Raw genomic sequence first — 24,559 nt, 5'->3', positions numbered from 1 at the left:
ACGGTGAAAATTCAATAAAAAGAAGAGAGGAGAGGAGGAGGAAAGATTCAATAAGGAGGAGAGGAGGAGGAGTGAGACGAGGGCTGTGAGTCAACAAACTGTCCTGTCAACTCCGCTGCCATCAGTAGACACAAACAACGGCAACAGTATTGTGTTGAGTGCCCACGCTAATGAGAGGCCAGGGGAGGACCGGCATTAGGACGAACCTCGGAGAGAGAGAGAGAGCGAGGGAGAGGAGGGGGAGAGAGGATCAGACAGAGAGCGATACACAGAGAAATTGCAAAGAGACAGAAAAAGACAAGTGGAAGGACCTGAGGCAGATTGTTAGAGACCCTGAGGGAGAAAGGGTTAGTGTTAAGTAACAGCAGCCGCAGAATGGATCTAAAACGGTGAGTCCAAAAGAAAGAAGGTAAGTTCCAATATAAGATGCTGCAAGCAATAGAGGAGACCAGATCCAAACCTTATGTTCCTCCTGCAAAATACACCACACACATAAAAAAACATAAGGGGAAAGACATCAGTCAAACAGTCATTCATATTTAATTCTTTGCATCTGAAGACTAAAACATCATTTTCCTTGTCACTTTTAGACTCTTAAAGAAAAAACATGAGGAGAAAATCCGAGAATTTTGTGTAAATGGGTGAAAACCTTGTATCTCCAAATGTAAACTTTTCAGAAAATAAGAAAAATAGCTTTAATAGTTTTAAGCTTGACCACTGTGCATTTTTGAGTTTATCCAATGGGTTTTATAAGACCAAGAGTAGTAGAATTTGCTCAAACCACAGAGGAGCATATAATCCTTCAACTGAATATAAAACATGAAAATTACCAACATTAGAGTTACAAGGCTTTTACATGACCATAGCACTATGCGGGCCTAAAATCAGTAATGCACTGTCTCATTTTATTATGATGCAAAAAAGTACGCCAGGGAGCAATTCAGCGCTGATGTCTGAGGCTGTAATGTGTTTGTGTGGGAACATTTTTGCTGAAGGCTGACTCACTACAAGGCAAAAACAAAAGACAGGAGTGATACATTCATATGCATATCGTGACCCATTTCTTTGAGTTAGCATGATGACTTTGTGGCTGTGGCAATAAGTTAGCTGAAATGAATAAGGACTGTCGTTCTCACCTGTTAATAAGAGTGTCAGGATGAAGTTATTTGTGGTGCTGTTTTGAGTGATTTTGAGTTTCAAGGAGTTGGAAATATTCTACACAAGTGGATGGGTCACTTTGCAAAATGTAAAACACAAATTGAAGACGCTAGTCTCTGCTGGAGACACATGCAGGGTTCTACTTGCAATTTTGTGACTGGAATTTCTAGAAAACATTCAGTGTTATGGGTTTTCCAATGAAAAAACAAAATGAAATGTGATTTTGTTGACTCGCCGGTGATGGTGTCGCCAAAATATTTAGAAATAAAAGAAATACATGTGGGTGCGTATTGTCTTTCCAGGCATGTGGAAGTTAGTTTGAGCGTTATCTTACCTCCTCTTCCTCGAAGCCCGTCAGGTCCCAGACATAGTTGAGTCGCATCTGTCTTCTCTTCCAGTGCTCCATGAAGATCACCGCTACAACCAAGCACATATAGCTCAATAAACACAGGCTGAAGTCACATACAGTATTACAGTAAATCCCATAAGTAATGTTTAAACATAAAATAAAACAGTACAGTACAGTCCAGTACAACACAACTCTCTGGGAGATACAAAAGTTGTTCCAGCAGCTCTTATTCCTCTATGTCTATGAGTCAGTACATATATCTTTTATCGACACTTGTCTGTACATATGCTACCTCCATCTAGAAATATGGTCTGATACTGACAAGGGCAATGAATACAGACAACAATGCACATGCACCCTTGCACATTGTCTGTACATGTGTATGGCCTTCTGTGTACCTAATGTGAATACGATGCACATGTGGCACATCATGTCTCGTTGCAAATTCACATATTTGTTTTTCTTCATATTCTCTCATCCTTTTTATTTCTTCTTCTTTACACATTTCAGTGTTGACATTGTTGCTTTGTTTGTTTGTTTATTTCGTCTTTGCTGTATCCTACTGCTATTCTGTTTGAACCACTAACTTCCCCACAGGGATCAACACGGGTTCATCTTATTTTATCGTATTCATCGTCACTGGTCTTAATAATAACTCTGATAATGTCCCACAGGTCTACAAAGGAAGGTATGTAAATCCAGATGGTTGTCGTGGTGTGACTCTGTTAGACACTAGCTGAATCTAAACTCATAACACCTCCCTGGTCTGAACCCCCTTCTGCTGCTAGCAGATGGCAACATGGCTTGGCAGGACATCAGGGCAGGACCGGGTGTATTTTGTGTGTGTGTGTGTGTGTGTGTATCCACTGTAGCTAGCTTTGAGGGTTTGTATAGAGTGTTAAAAGCCAATTTGATGTGTGTTTAAGGTACAATGTCAATGTTTTCCAACACCAGTGTACTGGATTAATTTTGAAAACATTCCAAACATTTTCCTTTAATTGTGAAAAATAGGATTGTCCATTTATTGGTATTAAAACTAGGGATCAACCGATATTGTGTTTTGAAAGCCAATACCAGAATTTTTGGAATGACGCTGCCAGTAGTCGATATTTTTTTTAAATATTTTTGAAAAGATTTCTTTCAATTCAATTCGACCATTTTCATACAAAAAAATTGCAAAAAATTCAAGTATTCAGTGTTTCCCCCCCAGACAATGAAATTATTTTAGGGTAAGGAGCTCATGGTGACCCACTGCACCTATTCAGTTGTAGGGGACACTCTGGGATACATTAGGCATTTAAATGAAGAACAAAACAAAATTAATTGCAGGTTTCATAGACTGTTTTTATGTAGCTGTGGTCAGAGAGGAACTGGCTGATAGCTGATATCTAATAAAAGTAACATTGGCAAACTGATATATCTGTCTTGCCCTAATTGAAACAGCTTGCACAGTGACCTAATTAAAGGAATATTTCACCTCCAGAGCAGTTCCACAGCAGTCAACCTCCAGCATTAATGTGTTTCACTACCAGTGAAACAGGCTAAATTGATTCTTGAAAAGTGTGATCCTTATCCAGAATTAAACAATATTACCTGGGCCTAACTGAATGGTGACTATGGATCCCAGTAGTAACCAATATTGTTGTTGCAGTTTAATCATTAAATTGTATGCTTTTCTAAAGCCCTTTTTTGAATTTCGAGGACTGAGGTATGGCCAAAATCATATTTGAGTAGTTCTTAAAACAATGATTTCAAGCACCTGTAGCTTTGCCAAACTACAGCTATGTGTCAATGTGTGTTTAGTGGGGATAGACTGATATATCAGGCTGACACTGGCCCTTTAATAAAAACAGGATATTGGCCAGCCACTGCCAATACGATGGAGGTGAGGACATGATTTTACTCAACAGCTTCAGGGGTGTCAGATGTAAAACCAGTGGTGAAACCTGTCTCACCCTGCCTCACCCTGCCTTAAGGATCTGCTATTAAAGCACAAAGTGTCCCATGATGGTCTAAATGCTGTTTGAGAGCATTTTCCACCCTGACAAGAATAAAACTCTGGGGGAAACATTGAATGCTTGTAATTTTTCAGGAATGTTTTGTCATGAAAATGGCAAAAAAAAAAATGGCATCTTCATTCCAAAAATATCAGTATCTGTATGAGCCTTCAAAAGCCCATGTGTAGGCTACTACAGGTATGCCAGGATGTGAATGTCTTCTTACCCCAGAGGGCCATGAAGATGGAGAAGAAGACGGTGGCTGGGTTGTCGAAGAGGTGGCTGGCCCGGGCCGTCCCACAGGCCGTCACCAGCTTCCAGTAGCTGCAGGCCCGGTCGCACAGTGGACACATGGTGATGTTGTTCCTGGGATCACATATCTCCATACTGGGAAAGACATGATGGAGGGAGGGAAGCAAGGGAAGACAGCAAGGTGAAGGTGGTGAGGGATCAGAGCAATGGTACAATCAAACTGTTTATGTTCAGGTTATGTGGTAATATTCATTTCCAAAAAAAAAAACCAGTCAGCCCAAGTGCCTCTGGATATTGTCTGAAGTTATCCTTGTTTATGCACAGCCAGTATAGTAGGTATATAGGACTGCTGTGCTAAAAATACATCTCTGTATTTAGGGTAACACAAAATTATCTCTACTTCATCGCTGAAAAACAGAGTTATCAGAGTTAACAGAAAATGTTAAGATATCCTCCTTTCCTCCTTTCGTCACTCTGTCCAGGTTCTTTGACAGTATTTCCCCAATTTCCCTGCTGGAATCCTCAAAGTTTCATCTAATCACATATGGTACACTGTTTTAGGCGAGGTATAAATACTTAATAATGATTCATTTGTTTAAGTCTGATGATCTTAGTGACCGACTTGTGTTGTAAAGTCTGTAATGACTTGTTGTAGCAATAAACGGCAAGGGTGTGTTTATGTGTACAGTATGACTAGGTAAGGTCATTTAGAGGTCGGTCTGGAAGCCTGCTTTTTACTGTCAAGAACATGAACATAGACACATATGAGGTCACCGAGGTCCAGACCACAATCATTTTTAATGTTGAAAAAGTTAAGTATTTTTGAAGGTTTACATTTCTACTACTGTAAGCTGCAGGAGCTTTTGGATATCATTAATAACCGTTGTGGCATGTTGTTAATCTCTTAATTAAACTGGGCTGAAGTTGATTTCCCACTGCAATGCACTAAGCATCGACTGTAGGCTACTGTCTATTAGATGTTATAGGCTTCCCCAGTTGTTCTTTTGCACTTATCAGCCTATGTATTCACCACTTGGACTATTTGCTTGTATTCATCTATGCAGAATAAATACCATACAGTGATTTCATGAATTTCCAACTTTTTCTATGCATATTTTAATAATCAAGACATTTCCTGATGTTTGAATTCACTTTGGCTGCTGTGGAAATGGAGAGCGACAAGACTGTCAAGTGACACACACACACACAGTTGTCACACAAACACACACAGTAGCTAAATTAAAACAGAAATATGTATTTTTATCCAAACCAATCTCATAACTTCTGTCACCAAAACTGTGCATTTCAGGAGTGCAATGCAAAAATTTCTCCCATTCACCCCCACGCCTATTTACAGGAAAAAAACATAACGTATGTGTATGTGGGGGGGATGAGATTTCATGAGGATGTGTGTGTGTGTGTGTGTGTGTGTGTGTGTGTGTACCTAGGTATGTCATCATCTACAGTGGCGCAGCCATAGAGGAACACAATGACTCCCACGATGGCAGCAGGGATCAGCATCTGTGTGTAGACGCCCAACCAGGCAAAGTACAGTCCAACCTTCTCCCCAAAATACTTCCTGTGGGAGGAGATGACACAACATTAAAGGTGCTACATGTAGCATTGTAAACATCCATATGTCATTGTCAAATTAATTGTGATACCTATGTATAATTACCATACATATATAAGACCTTGGTTGAGACGATCTGCAACGTCTGTGTCCACATCACTGGTATTGTTTAGTGCTTTATATCTGTTTGTGCTGTAAGAACAGCACCCTCTTCCTGTTTTATGCCATAAAGCAATCTCTCTTTGTGCTGTAAAGCAATACAGAAGCTTTCCCACTAAATCTGACCAGGTGGCACACAATCTAAAACACAGTGCAGAGGCCAGTAGAGGCTGCCAATCTACTTGCCGATTGTCCCCTTTGTTGATAATGTACTGTACTGTTTATTATACTGTACTGTATTGCATAATAAACTGTACAACAATTAATGTCTCAAACTTAATGTGGTAATGATTTATTCATGTTGAAATGCTATGCTCAACCACCCAACCACAAAATGAATTGCATGTGGAAATGCATTATGACCAGAATGAAGGGATATAATAGATGTAGCAGAGTGAGGAAATATAGCCACTAATTTGACACTCCACTGGTTTCTGTTGCAACCTTGGAAGTGTCCCAGTGCAGGGGATGGTTTTATGATTTCAATAAAACAAATAATGCTTTATGAAGGTTGTGCATCATCTAACTCATTATCCGTAACCTCCACATCAGCCTTTAGAGGGAGTTGGGAAAGATAAAAAACTACTCCAGATTCTGCTCACATTCTCCATCTTGTTTCCTGGACCAACATTACAGTACAAGTACAAGACTATTTATTCTGTAAAGGGAAATCAATTGGCACAAACCCCCCTGGTGAAGGTCAGCCTTCCACTCTTGCTTACTAGCAGGTGGAACATACAGTAGCTGGTGTTAGTGTGGAGATTACTTTAGGACACCCGGCCTTTGGAGGACATGTGATCTGTGGTTGGGGAAATGCCTCTGCAATTCACCTGATGGGTGTGACAAGACCAATGCCTTGGATCTGACCTGATGAGTCCAATGGGCTGGTACTTGTAGAAGACGCTGTAGCTGGCCCACTCCTCGTACAGCAGCTGTGGAGAGGAGGAGGAGAAGAAGGTATTTATGGACCATTGCTCACTATTTTTGACCATGTTCAAGGCCGAAAAAAACAAACACTAAAACTCTTCAATGAAACCCGGAATCCATGCATACTTGTGTGAATCCGATCAAAATGTCACGTTAGAATCGGTTCAGGTTAAGGGCTTCCCATAGACTTTTAAGGGCTTCCAATAGACAACCTTTTTTTTAAACACATTTTGATCTTTTTAACACATTTTAAAAGCTTCGATAGATACACTATTACAAGAAAACAAAAGTGTCAAGCTTAAAAATGAATTGATTTCTGGTATTGGATTCTTTCTTCTTCTTTAGTACCTATATTGAATTTTAACCTGGACTTGCCCCAATATCCCATTGTACTATCCTTAAATGAGATTCTTGTAGTCATGCTTGGTTTGAGGTAGCTATTGATATCTTTGAAATATGGGGAATATTGGTATATAAAATGTAAGATATATATATTTATGGTGGCTAGATTTTACAGTTTTATCATGTGAGAAATCAGCAATAAAATCAGATTTAAAAATGTACTATTTAATATAGAACGTAAGGAATGATAATTGGACACACAACTGTGACACTGAATTGCTCCAACCATGAGGCTTTGACTGGCAGCTGATAATTATTAAAGCAGCATGGATACTTTGTGTGTGTGTGTGTGTGTGTGTGTGTGTGTGTGTGTGTGTGTGTGTGAGTGTGTGTGCACGCGAGTATGTGTGTGTGCTCCAGGGTGAACCATGCAGTGTGTGATCACACACATCTGTATGCAAAATACTGCTCTAAGACAGTGTCCTGTTTTGAAAACGCCCTACAATTAACAACTGATCTGTGCAGTCAAAGCGCTTATTGATTCCGGTAGGCAGGGAACGAATAAATCACTCTGAACAGAGAAATGTTCACACACACACACACACACACACACACACCGCAATCCACAGACTGAGGCAACAAAATTAAGGCTTTTAATCATGGCAGGCAGGCCCAGCGGAGCTTTTCGATGGCAGATTCATAGCAGATTGAGAGCAGCATAGCAGCAACACTGCGCTGCATCTTCAACCATTCAACTTTACTATCTGCGATCAGTCTCTCAGGCGATCAGCGACAACTCACAACCCTCTCCAGCCTCGGAGGGGGAACTCCTCAATCATCTGCAGTGCGTGAAAACCATTTTCTCTAACATGAGCTTGCTATAAGCTTGCCTGAAGACCAATCAGCCAACACCTGATGAAAACCTATTCCTCACACACACACACACACACACACACAGTATACATACTGTATACGCACATACGTAAGATTGGGGATATATTTGCTTTTGCCGTGGAGGCTTTTTGAAAGCAGCAGGCTGAAGCTTTTCTAATGCTTGAGAACAGCAGAAGGGGAATTATAAGGCTGTTGCCTTAGTGACACAGCCTACAGTATAATTATGGAGAGTGTTAGCAGCGGAGGGCGGCAGAAAATGACTTCAGACTCGGCATGAGCTCTTATTTTCTTTCTCATTCTCCTTATTTACTCATTCCTGTACAATTCGTGGCAAACGCTCAAAAACTCAAAAATACTGTCACACCTTTCAATCTACGATGTTTAAGAACATTGGTTTTTTTTTTCTTATGTTAACACTGTGATCTGAACCGCCGCATTTTTATTATTAGATTACAGTTTACCACCTTTTCAGGCTGGCATGAATTTTTATGAGGTAAATGCAGAGTTAACATCAAGGTAAAGTAGTGTAAAATCAATTTAAGTGATACGAGGATAAGTCTTTTAAGGGGGAAAAAGCGTAAATCAGTGCTTTCATCTTTCATCTTGTCATTAAATCATTATTGCTGATGTAGGCAGGTTCAGTTTTGGAACTATTTCCTGTGAGCAACCACATATTCATCCGCTGCACAGTCATTTTCAGTTTTACATAGTCTTGCATCACCCACCACCTTCACCTCCTATTGAGACAGCTAAAGTGCTGAAGTGTTAGCATGGAGCGCGACAGCCAACGATCTACCGGGGACACATGGATGATTTTGGTGTCCATGTTCTCATCACTTAACGGCTAAACTGACCAACAGGACAATCTCTCAAAACCTTGATGTATTCCTTTACCAAGGCAAGAATTCACCACTTATAAGACAGTGAAACATGCACAAATTAAACTGAAAATTGTAATTGTAAAAGTTTCTCACGGTTTTGGCATGAGATGAGGTGATTTAGCGCGATAAATCAGCATCCTTCTATCTACTGACTGCTGTGTTGTAAGGAGCATTTGCATATGGATTGAAAGTATTGATGCTGATTGATTCAATCTATTGACTGATGGATTTGCTCCTCTTACCTTCCTGTCGTTGGTTTCTGTATTCACCCCCTCGATGTCTCCCTGTAACATTCATGCACACACACACGCACATACACACACACACACACACACACACACACACACACAGTTTACATCAACGTTTGAATGAATACACTTTGCTCATCTTTGAACTGACATACAACATCGTCATTTAAACTGACACCAACTCCTCAGCCAAGTTGTATTATATAATATACGCTGTTCCTGGTTTGTGTATTGCTGTATGAACTTTGTTTTTATCTACTGAACCTAAATAAGATGAAAAATGCATTTAACGGCAAATTAGTAATTGGGGTTTGTCAGAAACCTGAGGGCAATTCTTTCTCAATTCCAGTCACAAAGTGGATTTTCAACAAAAATGATCAAAGCACTTAATATGAAATGCTTTGCGCTCTTCACACCAGAAAATTCACTGAGACTGAACAGTCCTCTTGATAATTAAACAGCAATTTGTCAACTTTTTCTCAAGCCTGCCAGGAAGAGGAGGCCAGGAAGAGCTGATGGCGACACTCACATCGTGCAGTGGGTAAGCAGCGGTGTAGACGGCGTTGGCTAGGAGACTGGTGATTCCTGTAAGAAGTCATTTTCAGCAGGATTAATATTTGAGCGGGGATGCACAAAGCAACAAGACCCAGCAGATCAACTCTGGAGGAAGATACACTGTGCTTCCAGCGAGAAATGACTGATACATTTCCCCTCTGGATTTATAACACACAAGGCTGGATGGTGGTCGATTTACAATTTTGCAAAGATGCATGACACTTACATGCGAGGGGCGGCGTTTCCCAAGACACCTCAAGCTTCATCATGGGATTTTTGTTGCTTTTTATTAATAACATCTCTATTGTGGAGCCACTCAATAAACCATTGGGCTTTCTTGGTGCTTAAAATATGTCCTGTTTCATTTCTTTTTTTTTTTTTTCCTCAGCTTTATATTTACTTTGAAATTTATGCCCAAATAAATAAACATGAACATTTTTCCTTTCTTAAACTGTGGATTACAATGCACTCTAATGAAAACAGGATCCAGAGTAATTTCATATTGATGTATCCCTTGTATCAGAGATATAGGGATAATCCTTACCCATCGAGTATTTGGCTCTGGTGCACCTTGTCCGTTTCAACACCTCATAGACCTGAGGATAGAAGAAGACATGAAAAATGGATGGAAAGATAAAAGAAAAGAGCTGCTGCCGGTCTCATATGTGACCAGAGCAGAAGGCTTTCCGTTCCCCGCACAAATCAAATCACCTCACTTCGTCCTGAAGCGTGAAAAAATGGTGATGCAGCCGATGTAGGAGGTGGATGTTTACTTGTATAATAGCGCAGGTGAAATGTTATTCATTGTTTGGGGGAAATGAGAGGAGGGTGACTGATGGAGACAAATTGCTGGTTGAAAAATAATCTCCATCTGTGTCGTACTGCTCTGAATTTCCCATCCTTCCCCTTAGAGAGGACTCTGTCCGTGTCGCGGCTGATCAGACCGCTGCAGAACAGAGAGCCCTCCACTCTCCTCAGCCATAATGGGGTTTTATTGATGTTTCTGTTGAGAAGTAAAGCTTGTCAAGTGCTCAGCTGGGAGCCAGGCAAACGCTCTGATTGAGGAGCTGAATCCAATAAGGAGGAGTCAATCACATCCCCCGATCATTAATTAAGTAGTGTGTGGTCAAAGTGTGTGTGTGTCTGTTAACACCCCAGGGTGTCAGATCTTTGGTTTTAGATCTGTGTAGAAATGCATATTTGCCCATACTGAAGGAGTGAAAATTACAGCCATCAATATTCTTATGCATGCTATCATCGCGCTAACTTCTAGTAAATGACATAACAGTGGAATTAAACTCCTGTTAAATTAGCTGGGGTTAATCTACCACATCCAGTACTTACTATGGAGCTCCTGGTCTTGCTGTCAAAGAATTTGTCCCTGTCAGATAGATCAAACCTGGCAAGGAAGAGCAAAACAGACATGGTTTTAGTCGCAGATCCCTGCCAGAGCCATGCACTCCAGCACAAAGTGTACAAATCACATTACAGATGGCGATGGATACAGTAAGATAAAAGGCACTGGACCAGTAAGTAAGGTGCAAGATTTGTATGTAAATATACACCTGTCTAATCAGCCTAAATCACAACGTGGGGCTGCAACAGAGAAGACAGTCTCATTCCCACCAATTGAGATGCTGTAGATTAATTTGCCCAAATGAAATTCTGCGAAAATTAAGGGAAAAATCCACCCTGAAACACTTTAACAGCTATTCGTGATGTAGCTTGCATTTCTGGGCCAATTTTGTCGTTTGGTGGTGTATTTTTCTTATTCCTGCAAATACCCGGCCTCACAAAGACAACGCGATATCATGTTGAGAGATTTCCAGCGCAGCTACAATGGAGTTTGATAGCAGAGAATGTTTCAGCTATCTAAAACAACAACGGTAAACGTCAAAGAACAAAAGCTTCTTTCTGGAGCAAACATTTTCCCACCGACATTCAACAATCATACAGGGAGAAATGCATTGTAGAAGAGGCAGAGGAACCAATTTCTACCAGTTTACTGGCATCACCTTACATGATTTCTGGGTATTGACACTTCTAAACAGTTACCTCTCACTGCCATTTACAGCCGCCAACGTGCGTCACCTAGTCACCTAGTGCAGCTTTAAATATAAAATATTAGCATGTACCAGAGCAAACTGCATAGACACTGCAACTGCAACCTAGCTTCTCACTGCATCAAAAAGCTTAGATGTCAAAAGGTGTGTGTATTCCTTAAAAACTATTTCACAAGATAATATAGGAAGAGGTGTCTGAGAGGGCGTTTAAAGAAGAAACACATTGTCATAGCCAGAAGTAATATCTTGTGATGTCTGCTGGTGAATATGAATTTGCTTCCTTTGCATTTTACATAATCTTTTTTACATTTTTTTTTTTTTAACATTTTATATAATCTTTTCTTTTTCACGAACACCATAAACAAATAGGCTGTTATACTGTGTTTTAAAAATTGATTAGGATTAGGTGATTGGGAAGATGTGTAGAGAGTGATCTGCTAGCTGTTAGTCAGAGCTGTAAATATAGCTGCCTACTGCCCACTCTCTCCTCCATACATCACAACAGGCATTCTTACACATCCTACTGTCCTACTGATATTTATGCTAAGACAATGTTCTTCATTGGATCACTGCTTTAATTTCACAGTGACTTTATTGACTTTATTCATGTTCACCGTCTACAGTAAATCAAATTGGTGAATCTACAGGTATCTGCTTTATTTGCTTTTCCTTATTTTCAAAAGCCTCCAACACAATGTTGATTAAACCTGCATTCTCCTTCTGATTCAATCTAGCTCTGTTCCCCTCTGGGAAGGAGAGCTGGGGAATGGGAGCTCCAGCAGAACACAGCAGAAAGCATCATGCTTTAGCTTTATAACGAGGTTGATAGACTCTCGTTGGGCTGGTTTTTCAGGCCAAATTACATCCCTCAGGTCTGTTCAAAGCTGTTACTTCCCTGTGTGGACACAATGATAAAGGACCCTGGAGCAGCGAAGGGTGCCTGGAACCAATTTGATCCCATTTATTTCACCTCAGCTCAGTCGTGATACACTATGAAATATGGAACCAGCTGAAGGCTTTGAATAATTACAGTTAATTGTTACCCCGCATTCATCAATCATGCATAAATAGCTCTGCTATGCGTGATGCGCCAATGCTGACTGACTAAAATTTTAACAAATAATTAAAGCAAACGATAATGAATCATGCTGCTTGCAAGAGGAAAATTTGTGATGTGAAATTGCATTACAAATACCTTTGATTGCACTACACTCATTCACTTGCAAAACCTTTTCTAAGTCATTTGAATTGTTTATGATACAAAATATTCAGCTGAGCGAATTCACTAAGTAGGCTATTTGATGAGAGAGAAATATTTAAATTCAGAATGAAATGTAGGCTACTTTTGCACTGGTATGAAGCAATTAGCCACTCACTCTATAATGAGTTTTATTTCTACAAACATTTCTCAGAGGCTGAAATAATTTCATTTGTTAAATTAAACCACAGTTTTTCTGGCTAAGTCATGTCAGACTGAAGCCCAGTGAATAACAGAAGTGGTAAGAGAGGATGAAGCTAATATTATGAAGCCTAGCACTCTTGCTATAGCTGAAAAAATACAGTCCAGCCATACTAAGTTATCTAGGTTAACTAGTTAGCCTAGCTGAGCTTCAAAGTTCAGACTAGCCATACTAGCCAATAGCTATTGAGGTAAGCTAGTTAGCTAGCTGCTGACCTTCCAACATCATGAATGAATGTAAGAAAAAAGTCATTGCGATTTCTATTTGTATTTATATTTTGACCAGAAGAAAGACACTTTACTCACAGATGCTGCTTCTCTCTGGAGAAAGGGTGGGAAAGCGGTTTGACGCTTTGTGGCCGGTTGGCCTCCACGTTGGGGTGGAGAGGAGCTGTGACTTTGTGAATGAACAGCCTGATCTTCTCCACCACATTACTGCCCTGTTTCACCTCATATACCTGCAGAGGAGGCAAGAGAGACAAGTTCACTTGGCATTTAGGGAACTCTGCATTTGGGGTTCAACCAATATGGGTTGTTAAAGGCTGATACCAACACTGATATTTTTGGATTTATTGTTGTCAGGGTAGAAAAGCCCCTGAAACAGAATTTAGACCATGGGACACTAAAACTTTCCATTGTAGTATTACTCAATTCTACAATAAATATGTGATCAAACTGCACACACACACACACACACACACACACACAATGTAAATGTTTAGTAAAAGGCTAATATCAGTCTGATATATGGGTCCCACCCTACAGTGCAGATGTCTTCCTTGAACTCTTCTAGGTCCATTTACAAGAACTATGAATGTCCTCTTCACACTGACTTAGAAACAGCCAGTGTGTGGTGAAAAATCTTTACTTTTCACAATGACCTTTGGTAAGCAGTATAGACAATCGTCTTGTGCAGATCAATGAATGACTGCAAAGGACTTCAGTAGCCCCAGCGGCTATCAATATTAAAAATGCATACACTCTGCTGTAAGGCACATTGGAACAAAGCATCCACTAAAATTATATATTCGAGAATTTCTGGCAGTATCACTGCAAAGACTTTGTGTTAATGGCTAGTAGCACAATATTGCCATGTTATTGGTCCAGATTCTTCTCCACATTTCCACCAGTGGTCCAAGGCACAGTGTGTTTTGTGGTGGGAAGCTGTGAACACAGAGGTAAGCGTGATGGCTGGACTGGAGAAAGATGCTGACAAACTCACACGTTCACAGTCTGACAGTTGTCCAGCCACTGAGGTGTGTGTGTGTGTTCTTTTATTTCCATACTTATGACAACCAAATGTTATCACAAGCATAGAAAGATGAGAAGAATCCCCCAAACTGATGCCCGTTCTCTGCTCTTCACTTCTTTAAAGGTCTAGTTTAGGATTCAGCTTTGGGTTTCAATTCTACAATAAATATGTAATCAATCAAACTGCATCATATTGGAGGTGGACAACACTGACTGGACCATATCCCATTTTTAATAAAAGGCCAATATCGCTAAACTGATAACAACACACACTGTATAGTTGAATTTTCAGAATAATGCCAGAATAGATTACACTACATGCACCAAAACCACCATTATTGAATAAAGTAGATTCTAGTGAGATTCCTTGGCGAATGCAAGAGAGATTGTACATGAAGGCACTTCACAAATATGTTGTGTGATTATTCATGCATTTTGTATCCCCAATGGAATTAAACCAAATGCTCATTAGAAGGGAGGTTAAAATGGTCGCAGCAAAATGGCACCATAGGGGCATTGTAACACCACATGAAAGAAAAGGACAGGCCAATAGGAAAGATCAGTATTCACACTTTAGGTCACCTAGAGCTCTGAGCAACTATGAGCCATATGACGGAGCCTCAGGGCAACAAGAAAAGCTACAGTAATGAAATATTCATTTGATGTATAGATACAGAAATGGCCTGAGATACTGATGGGTTGACTACCTTCTTGGTGGGCATCTTGAGCTTCATGAACTCAGCCTCTCGACACAGGACCTTCCAGGGTGCGTGGATCTTCAGGAAGCCGATTCCAGGGATCTTACTCTGGAATACAAACAAAGAATCGGATGTTAAAAAAACTATGGTATGCTGGCTATGAAAGCTTTAAATAAGTAAGTGACAGTACATTCCCTATGCCTATATATATTTATAGTAAGGAAATAAAATGTGTGAACCATCCCTATGAATGACATTTGCCATTGTTAACATATGGAAACATATCATTCCAGCTGGCACAATGACATGCTGCTTTTCTGACTTGACAGATTTTAATCCTTCCTGTGTGTTACGCTCAGAGGAAAAACCTCTGCATCCACTTGAGCATAAATCCACGTCTATATGGCTGGATATGAACTTCTCTCTGCAGGCCTCTACTGTTATGTAAAGCCACTCATACACTCCCAGACTCACTTCACATCCTTCAGCTCAAAACACTGACCCGTCTGGATACAGAAATACGTAATAACCGATCCAAACTAGCTTGCTAATATATCACAAACTTTCTGCATATATATCAATATCAGATAAAAACTCTCACAGATCTGTCTGCTGATTATAAACAATGGCTGATTAAATTTGATGAGGATAGATTAAACTTGAACTGAAATAGGGTTGTGGCAGCAGCCAACAGTGGTAACGCTTTATATTACAGCCCGCTAATTACGGTGTAACTAGTTTGTAATTATGGGGTACTAATAAAATAACAATGCTGTAGTTACAGGGTAACAAAACAAGAAGTCCGGGAATTAAGGGGTAACAATTTTGTAATCATGAGAGATTTATAAGGCAGTTATGGTGTAACTATTTTTGTAATTACTGCATACTTAAAAATAATTACAAGGTACAATAACGTAATTAGAGGGGACAAAACAAATATTATCAGTGTTTGTTCCCGTAGACAAAACCTTTGTACAGAAAAAGTAGATGGTGTACAATATTGTGTTCTGAACTTACAGCTGTACAGGACTCGTCAGTGTTACACTCTTCAGAAAACAGGTGTCATGTTGAACTATAATGGGTTCTTTGAAAAGTCTCTGTAGGGGAACCCTATTTAGTAGAACCCTTTGCAGTAGGTTCTTTAAAGAACCTTTAAAGAACCCTCCATCAAGGGTTCCTGGAAGAACCCTCTATGTAGCGTTCCTATGTAAAAAGGTTCTAGGTGGATCTCTCCTGAAAGCCTAGATCGAGGATTCTTCCCAGATCCCTCCAGGATTGTTTAGGGAACCCTAGAGGGATCTTTCAGGAACCCTTGATGGAGGGTTCTTTAAAGACCCTTGAAGAAGTTGAAAGGTTTTGCTAGAACAACAAGTGCCCCTTAGAACCCCTTGAATGGTTCTTCACTGAACTGGCACCGCGTCATCGAGTGTGCTTGGCCACGCCCCCTTTTGGGGGAAAGAAGACGATTGTCCATACTGAAGAGTGTTGTCCGTATGTGAGTTAGTGAGGTTTGACAACATACCACATTGTTTAAACAGACTGAAAAACATGCAGAAAGTTGCTGTGTTGTGGATTGAACCTCCAACAAGTGTAAAAATCCCGATCTCCGGTTCTTAGAAATGTTAGCAGTGTCCTGCTAGTTTGCCATCTAGCTGTTGAGTGAGTGGCTGCTTGGACAGTGGAGTCACTCATTCAAGTTAGCAGCATAGGTAAACAGGACTGCCATCAAAACCAAAATAGTGAAGCTTTTACTTTTATTAACCTGATGATGGGGATATGTAATGTCTAGCCACTGAGTTGGGTCATTGATCCACTTTGAGGGAGGAAGAGGGGGCATGAAGGCTGAACAATTAACCATAATTTTTCCTGATACTGGGAACGGCCAAGTTCAAACAGGGTCGCACAATAATCTAAAGACATGGCTTTCCTAATTTACTTAATTTAGTGAACAAAAATTTAAGCGGACTGATCATACTCCTCCGATGAAAACATGAAAAAACACACTGACACCAATACAGTCTTCCACTTTCTATCCCCCAAGTAGAGGCGGTGTTGTGATGTATTAGCGAAATACCTGTATGTGCCTGTATGATCTGTAATAGGGTGCCACCTTTTATTGCTGAATGATTCTTCATAGAATATTCATTGAAGTAAAAAATGTAATAAAATGACCTTCTATGTGGGTCAAATGATATTGACTAATAATGTTATGATTTATAAGAATAAGAAGAATGTAACAACTCAAATCATTCCATTATTAGTCATTATTATTACATCATCAGTTAATATATTATAGCCATTAAGAATTAATCACAGTAAATGTAATATTGTGATGTTTACATTTTGCTAAGTTATTACATTATGAGCTGCTAAAAGCCCTTTTATCTAAGTCTATAAGAACCTCCGAATGATCAAGCTGCCTTTGGATTTCGCCTGAACCCACAAGTCTTATGTCATATTCACAGGCTTGTTCATGCGCTCATTAAAACATCAGTCAGAAAGGATGATTCACTTTGGAAACCGTTATTTGTCTTCCTTTATCTACAGAAAAGTGACAAGGGATTGACAAGAAGCTCTGTTCCTCCAGCAGTGAAGACAAAGCTAAACCCCCCTCTTATTCATGCCAGCAATCACGTAGCAAACACACACTGGTGACACAAGAGTTAACTGGAATATAATGTTTTTATGAGATAAGATAGTATAATAAACACGATAATCTCTACTTAATGGTCTGAAGAGCAGTTCAAAGATATGGACTAAACAAAGAGTAGAAAAAAGATTAGCTGGCTGACAGAACAGAAGATCAGAGCTGGATGAGAATAACCAACTGAGATGAGTCAGTTCTGCCGTTAAAAAGTGACTGACCATCATAGCTATTAAGAAAAAAGATGACGTTGAATGCACTAGAAAGATAAATAGAGCCAATATAACTTTTGTTTTCTTTTAACTTCAACTAGATCAAAAACGATAAAATGAACTAAAATAGTTTTAAGTGTGTGACTTTTACTGGATCTGTGCAACCAGAAAACATGGTTTAATTATTTCAGTTTGATGGAAATTAGTCATTTAGGTGCCTCAACACATTTGAAATGCATTGCCATCATAAGTGAAAAGTATATAGATTTAAAATGAATTATTCAATTTATTCTATTTCTGTTTGAGTCAATTTCATAAATTATAATACTTAAAGTAGTAAAACTTAATCTAATTTAGTGAAAATTGGTCCTACAACTGAAACTGCAAATAACCCAAAATATTTTTTGAGCGTCAATGTGAATATAATATGTATGAGTGATATACTGTGTATGTCACCAAAACAAGCTCTGCCTTTCTGTTTCTCACAGTTCTAAAGAACTAAAAGAAAGAATTAGGTAAATAAAGTCACCAACTAAAAATCTATGTTTCAAGGAATCACTTCAACAATGTTTAATGTTGAAATTTCTTTGACTATAGGCCACACTGATAAGGTCAATAGTCCATTAGTCTATACTGATAGGTGTATAAGACTATTGATTAAATAAACAGTCCTTAACAAAGCATGTCTGCACACCTAGACATGCATGGCCTTCTGCAAGGTGCTAACGTGGGTATGACATCATGTATATTTGCTGTAAATTCACATATTTGTTTTCTTCATATTGTAATTTTTTATATATTGCATATATTTAAATGTTTTCCACTTATTTCATACTGCATATATTTCATATTTTTGGTATACTTTAATTCCGTACATATTCTTAATTATATTTTATTTTTATTTTCTGTATCCTATTATATCTGTTGTTGCAACTGCTCAGTTTCCCCACATTAAAGTTTCATTTCATCTTATTTCTCTGAAATATATGCAAACATCCCATCTGGAACCTCCCATCACCTTCTGCAACTCTTTCAAGCAGCATCTGTTATCGACTACGCACAGCTTCACACTGAGCCCTATCATCAAGCTGTGTCCATATGTACACCGTAATGAACTATTCTGATCTCCCTCCACACTGCTTGACCCTGATATCACACCTCTATTGAGTTGAGAAGAAAGATAGGCCTCTCTCCATCTCCATCGATCTAGACTCTACAGGCCTCGCTCAAGACAGAACTGATCAATGGAATAATGAATACAATGCCTGTCTATGGCTGACACTCAATTTTCTTAATCTGATCCTAAATGTACCAGATGCAAGCTCACAAATAAAAGACGACGATTATTATTATAGATGACAAGAGATCACTCATCTGGTGTCATGGAAGATAATCGGGAAAAATCAATACACTGACAACAGCAGGGCAACATATTGATCCTTCCAGCAGCAGGAGGTAGAATAGGGGTTTGTTTGCTGGTAATGGAGCACAAAGGTAAGGTAAGTGGTAAGTGAAACAGAGCAAACAGCATAATAGGAGGGACTGGTATTCAAATTTGTCTCTCGCACACATACAATTTCTCAGGAGATCCAGGCCAATCACTGGCACGTTCTCCACCATCAATCACATATACCTGCCACTGCCACCCCCCAAGGCACACACACACAATGTCCACAGTAGAGCTGGAGACGGTGGTTCAGGAAGAGGTTAACAGCCAATTCAAAGTAATTCTAGCTAACAGTCTTCTACAAGGTATGAAAACATGTCACTGTGGGACAGTAATTGCCACAGATTTTTATATTTCAACCTCCATTCTGAAAAATATGCTTTTTCCACCGTCAAGTACTGATGTTTCCTTGACAGCTATAACAATACCCACAAGCCTAGCTAGCTCCCGACCAATCAAATGATCAGAGAAGATCTGTGTCCTACTGCAAGGAAGATGAAGAGTGTTAGCAGAGTTGAAAATCATTACGAATCTGGACATAGAGAGCAGTCATGTTATATATTATGATATGTAGAGGCTAGATAATGAACAAACTAGTCAGGCGTGTCACTGTATTGTCTCTGGTTCTTCCAGCAGACTAGACGCTTAAATTATGGAACTTCCATTTCCCAGCTAAGGTTGTCATGAACCCAGTCTTGTACCCTTAACATTTTTGCATTTTTTAGTTTAGCTGTTTGTCTTGTCTGGTACATTCTAGGAATGATTGAATGAGTGGAACCTTATAGAAGCAGCTATTTAGGGGCGTCCCGGTGGCTCAGTTGGCCAAGGTGCATACCATTTACCCACAATACCCACAAAAGCTGACCTGTGACCTGTTGCATGTCATGTGTCCCTTTCTCTCTCCCATCTCCTGTCAACTGTTGAAAATGGCGCAAAAATTATCGTCAAAGAAATGCTGCAAAAATTATCTTTAAGGAAAAGAACCCTGCTATTTTTCAATCTCTATGCGACAAATGAATCGGCAAAAAATACTTCTGGCACTTGGGTGAAGTCAGGATTACCACATGACTTTCCATCTTAGGGTTGTCGCGATGGGCGGTGTTACCAGTGGCATACGGTCTTGGAGTCCACACCGGTGTTATTAGCCCCACACCGGCAATACCATTATTTTATATTTTGTAAAATAAAAGCACATATTCAGAGCTTCCATGTTCAAGTTAGGCTACTAAATGATAAATGGACATACTAAAAACATACTGATCACTAATATCTGATCACTAATATGACGGATTAGGATGAATAGGATTAATTATTTGTCCTTACCTAGTGACAGTAATGTGTCCAGTCCAATCCAGTGGTAGCCTAAAGAAGGGCAATATGCCAGAATCTGCACTGCACTCACATTAACTCCCTGAGTGTTGAGCAGTGTTATGAATCTCTGATTAAAAAGTGTTACCGTTGACAAATGCCGTTCACGTGAGTTTGGAGAGGAATTTTAAGTTTCACTTTCATTGTAGTGATGCTGACTTTGATAGCGCTTGACCCTCTGGTATAACCGGTGTGGCCGGTGTTGAGCTGGGAAACAACACCAGTGTCAAAATGGCACCACCGTGACAAATCTATTCCAGCTCTACAGTTTTCCTGCTGTAAACCATCGCCCCTCTCCCCTCTCTCACCCCTTCGTCCTTCTCCAGCTCCAGGCCCATCTCCAGGAGGTTTTCCTCAAACTCCTCCCGCCGGAAGCGCTTGTCGTCCTCATGGTAGTCGGTCCGCTGTTCCTTGGCGGCGATCTCCGGGTCTTCCTTGGGCTGCAGTGGGGCCCGGCTGCCCCTCATGCTCAGACTTCTCCGAAGCCGCCGGATGATGGTGTTGTCGACGAACCGGGAGGACTGGCGGCGAACGCTGCCGGGCTTCTGGATTTGGTAGGTCAGGACGTAGTCCACTCGCCGCCGGCCATCGGCGAAGTACGGGCCTAGCCGAGGACACCGGAAAGAGCCGTCATCCGAATAGAGAGAATTCAGTGGCTGCAGGCAAGAGAGGGAGAGAGTGAGTATAGACTAATGTATAGAAACATCATAACAACAGAAACAGGTATAGAAACAGGCTGACTCAGGGGGAGGTCAGGCAGAATCTCACTTTTCAATACTCTGTGACAGATATGACAAGACATAAGATTGACTTACTTTGACAGAATAAGTCAAATATACCCCGAGTTTGACAATCTCCCCAGTCTTTAAAAAGTTCCTACTCATAAGGTGAAAGTCAGGGCGCTGTTCTTCCAGCGCAAACAGAGCTTTCAGAGTTTCTGGCAAAGGCAGATGGTGGAAGGAGTGAAAGGCCGATGGAAAATAAACAAAACTTCCAACATGTTTATCCTCTTAAGTACAACCAAAGACACAGGAGGCAGCAGGGTTTATGGGAAATGTGGTCTAAATTTGAGAAACACTAATAATATATCAAGATGGAGGCTGCCAATTGTCATATCAAGATATCAACAATGATATACTGATGTTTAAAAATTCTACCTGTAGCAGCTTTAAGGGAAATAGGGTGAATGAGGAATAATATTGCAGATAGCTAATCTGTTGTTTCAGTTGTTATTGTTCTACAGTGAATGTCATGGTTTTTTGTCAACTTCTGCTTTGGAAATGTATGGAAGTTCTGATTCTGATAAAGCACCCATTGTACTGAACTGACCTGAGAGAGAGAGGTGGGTTAGCTTAGACAGGAGTAGCAGCCTGGTTCATGGTGATCGTTTGGAGAGAGTTGATGTGGAGAAGCCGGTTTAAATAACCAAGGAGAAAGAGAGGTGAGAGGAGGAAGAAAATGGACAGGGAGAGGAGTGGAAAGAAAAAAAAATGATGGAAAAACTGATGGATAGAGTGAGAGATGGAGGTGGTGAGGGAGAAGTAGATAGTACAGTTGATGCTCATAACTTAACTCATGCTATTCATTTTCTTCACTATATCTGCCTCATGGTACACTGGACTAATGGACTCCTGGGCACTTTATACACTTAGGCTATCACAATATAATACCATTTATCGTCCCCAGAGAATTCACAAGGCCAGTACAGAAAACATAGTGCACATCATACACAACATTGTGTACAACAGGGGACAACATATAACACATTAACGAGCATGTGCCTCTACAGCTGAACCATGCTGTATGCCACACTGATGAAATATTTAATATACATTGATAGTGTCTGTAGAGTGATATGCGTACTCTAACATCTATTTATGTTTTGCAATTTCCCATTGCACTGAATCGAGTTGTCCTGTACCACTGTAAATGCCAGTAAATGGTGATCTATTGTAGTCTTTGGTCATCAAAACATAGGTGTAAACATATTTGTCTCAACCCTATCATGGTCAGTTCAGCACATAGGGAGGAAAATCCATTTGCTGGTAATGACAGAAAGAAAAATGGCTGCCATGGCTGATCTGTACCATGTCTGCAATGGCTCCAATTCTGAAAATGTTCATGGCATACTAAAGATTTGACGGATAGACTCAGGCTCTACTATCCACAGTATTCAGACAATATGTTACATGCCTTTCCTCAGTAAAACGCACATCCAGATAAGTTGCAGACTTGGTTGTGGCTGGAAAATGGTTAGTTATTTGAAATCATACACTTCTCTCCTCATGTACAGTATAAACTATTCTTAGGGTGTTACAATCACTTAAAAGATCATTAAATGGCAGTACAACACAGTTAAAGAGCAAATCAGCCTTAAATCCTGTTTTTTGAGGTGTAAACATGGTTATATGTCTTCTTTATAGTGAACAACATTAAGCCTGTACTTAATTTCATCATTTCAGAAAGGCAGAAAATCCTTGTTGCACTGCCCTCTATGTGCTGAAACTTTTGACCGTGTTGCACTTCTGGCCACACCTCAATTTTGGAAATGTAAAAAATGTACTCATTGAAAACCCCCCTCTTTTTGTTCCAACAAATTATTTAATCTTGAGTCATGGCAACCCCCGCTACTCAGTCAGGCTAGTGGGTTGTTCTACTTAACTTCTAGTACATACTGCCACTTGACTTTAAGCCAATTCTCCTTGCCATTGCACCAGTGGCTGCGAGAGAGGTAAAAAAAAAAAGGAAGCAAAGCTACCCAAGTGAGAGACAGGAAAACAGAAGTTTTGTTGACAACTTTTTTAGACCAGCGACAGCAGGGGCTCTATGGATCGTATTGTCTGTTCACCACTTTTGGTCACGTGGGTGAAAGTGTGCCGCAGGGCGTTAGACTGCAGACTCTCAATCGGGAGACTGGTGTTCGATTCCCGGCAGGGACGCTTCCACAAAATTCAATGTCGCGGGGCTGTTAGACTCTTAGTCTTGTTTCATCACGGAATCAATTGCAGCTAGTGTTTGCTGCTAGGAACATTACTACTGCCTCTGTGCTCAAAGAGCTCCAGTGAAGCAAATGTTAGGTCCACTGCCAACACCAACAGCAACAATGATGGTGAGTATGCTGCCGTGCCAACAGATGCTCAGATCCAAATACAAGTAAATACTAGAAATAATACAAATAGTGATGATAATGATGAAGATGAGGAGAATGATGACCAGCATCACTACATGGTGAATGACACCATAAGTCTTTCCTCAGTCAGGAGAGATCAGCTCCAGTGGTCTTGTCACCACATGACCCTTGCCATGGAACATCAGCCCCTGCATGCATACTTTGCTCAGCCCCAACTTGAAGGTGACCTAGGGCCCACCCAGCCACTAAGTCTGTCTCTGCGTCCAGCTGATGTTAGTGATAGGAAGGAAAAGAGAGCAAGTTTTTCCAGTCGAGAAAAAGTGAGAGTTGGGCCCCTTACTCAAAACCTCTCAAAAAGTCTTGTGGTTGCATTGCATTATGGACTTTTGGCTCCAATGCTGGTGGAGAAATGATCTCTGCCCCTTCTACGATGAATTTCTCCCTGTATGACGTCAAGTGGTCTATGTTTGACCAGTTATAAGGAATAAGAACAATACACCACCAATCAACAAAGTGGACCCAGAAATGCAACTTACATTGCCCGTAGCTGGATTTTTTTTCTTTAAACACTTAAGTATATTAGTTACTACTGATGCTGTTCTTACTAATGGCTCATTAATTAATTTATTCTTAATCAATGTGACTCAGCTCTCCAGTGACCTTAGAAATATAAATGTGTGGATATTCAGTGGTCAGTGTGGGGAAGAGGTGAGATGAATAATCTCTTATATAAGCATATCAAAATCGTGCCTATCCCTTTGTGCCTATCGTGCCTATCAATCATCCACCTGCACAAAGATCCACAATATCAAAACTGTAAACTTTTAAATAATTTTTTTAGGGGTGCTGTGCACACAGAGTAGGGATATTCAACTTTTTTGCGTTATTATGGGGAAGGGTCAAATTAGTCAATTGCACTCTATCATATTATTTTCATATTAATTCAGCTTCT

At 40.1% G+C, this 24,559-nt stretch overlaps 1 protein-coding gene across 3 annotated transcripts in view; it reads right to left on the bottom strand.

Moving 5' to 3' along the window:
* Positions 1 to 24,559, bottom strand: part of ano1a (anoctamin 1, calcium activated chloride channel a) — a 55,546-nt gene that overhangs the window by 18,193 nt on the left and 12,794 nt on the right. For all 3 annotated transcript variants that reach the window (XM_078286414.1, XM_071912218.2, XM_078286380.1), the window contains exons 3-13: positions 20,786 to 21,133; positions 14,816 to 14,914; positions 13,164 to 13,315; positions 10,680 to 10,734; positions 9,880 to 9,931; positions 9,310 to 9,365; positions 8,775 to 8,816; positions 6,356 to 6,420; positions 5,201 to 5,335; positions 3,731 to 3,891; positions 1,493 to 1,575 (exon numbers count right to left, since the gene is read on the bottom strand). In XM_078286414.1, coding sequence (XP_078142540.1) covers positions 1,493 to 1,575; positions 3,731 to 3,891; positions 5,201 to 5,335; positions 6,356 to 6,420; positions 8,775 to 8,816; positions 9,310 to 9,365; positions 9,880 to 9,931; positions 10,680 to 10,734; positions 13,164 to 13,315; positions 14,816 to 14,914; positions 20,786 to 21,133 — 1,248 coding nt within the window. The remainder of the gene's footprint in view (positions 1 to 1,492; positions 1,576 to 3,730; positions 3,892 to 5,200; positions 5,336 to 6,355; positions 6,421 to 8,774; positions 8,817 to 9,309; positions 9,366 to 9,879; positions 9,932 to 10,679; positions 10,735 to 13,163; positions 13,316 to 14,815; positions 14,915 to 20,785; positions 21,134 to 24,559) is intronic.

Source organism: Centroberyx gerrardi, chromosome 1, assembly GCF_048128805.1.
Source record: "Centroberyx gerrardi isolate f3 chromosome 1, fCenGer3.hap1.cur.20231027, whole genome shotgun sequence".
Classification (NCBI taxonomy): Eukaryota; Metazoa; Chordata; class Actinopteri; order Beryciformes; family Berycidae; genus Centroberyx; species Centroberyx gerrardi.
Note: the sequence above shows the minus strand (reverse complement) of the source record. Positions and strands in the feature narration are given on the sequence as shown.